The 587-nt window shown below is 34.1% G+C and overlaps 1 protein-coding gene across 1 annotated transcript in view; it reads left to right on the top strand.

Moving 5' to 3' along the window:
* The window catches only part of MCM8 (minichromosome maintenance complex component 8), a 26,813-nt gene extending 26,590 nt beyond the window's left edge, over positions 1–223 (top strand). The window contains exon 16 of the mRNA XM_012728093.1: positions 170–223. Coding sequence (XP_012583547.1) covers positions 170–223 — 54 coding nt within the window. The remainder of the gene's footprint in view (positions 1–169) is intronic.
* Positions 224–587: the final 364 nt, after the last annotated feature.

Below are 587 nucleotides of genomic sequence, written 5' to 3'. Positions count from 1 at the left end.
CTTGCTTATTGCACTTAAATCTTGGAGATCATTCCATTTCAGGTACCTGTAAGCCATTTGTATGTAAATTATATGTTTTGAATATCAGTCCTTTGCCAGATGTATGATGTGTAAATATTTTTTTCCCACTTGATAGGCTTTTTTACTGATAGTTATTTTTGCTATCCAGAACCACTATAGTGAGTTCATTACGGACATTCACTACTATAAGCCTACTGCTTAGGAGGTGACCAATTCACATTTGGGTAATTAATTCCTGACTAAATAAAATTTTTGTGTATGAGCCAGGTAGTGAGATTATAAATGTCTATTGTACTGGCAGAAAATTAGGCAAGGAGTTGACAGTTGAGCTGGATTAGAGACGATGGCTAATTGAATCTCTGTTATTTTCACACTTTGGCTAAAATTAACTGTCAGATGCATGTTTTTCCCTTGGTGATATTATGAAACAAGCAATAGAAGAGTACTGGAGGTAAAAAGATTATTCTTTAATATCTAACCATCATTACTGAGGGTCAACAGAATTCTTTGCTAGAGTATTTTTAAATACCTTTTATTTGCTAGATGCTGCACTAGGAGTTGAGAAC

This window comes from Condylura cristata, unplaced genomic scaffold, assembly GCF_000260355.1.
Source record: "Condylura cristata isolate star-nosed mole 26May11 unplaced genomic scaffold, ConCri1.0 scaffold00022, whole genome shotgun sequence".
NCBI lineage: Eukaryota > Metazoa > Chordata > Mammalia > Eulipotyphla > Talpidae > Condylura > Condylura cristata.
The sequence above is the reverse complement of the archived record's forward strand: the minus strand, read 5'-3'. Positions and strand labels throughout refer to the sequence as shown.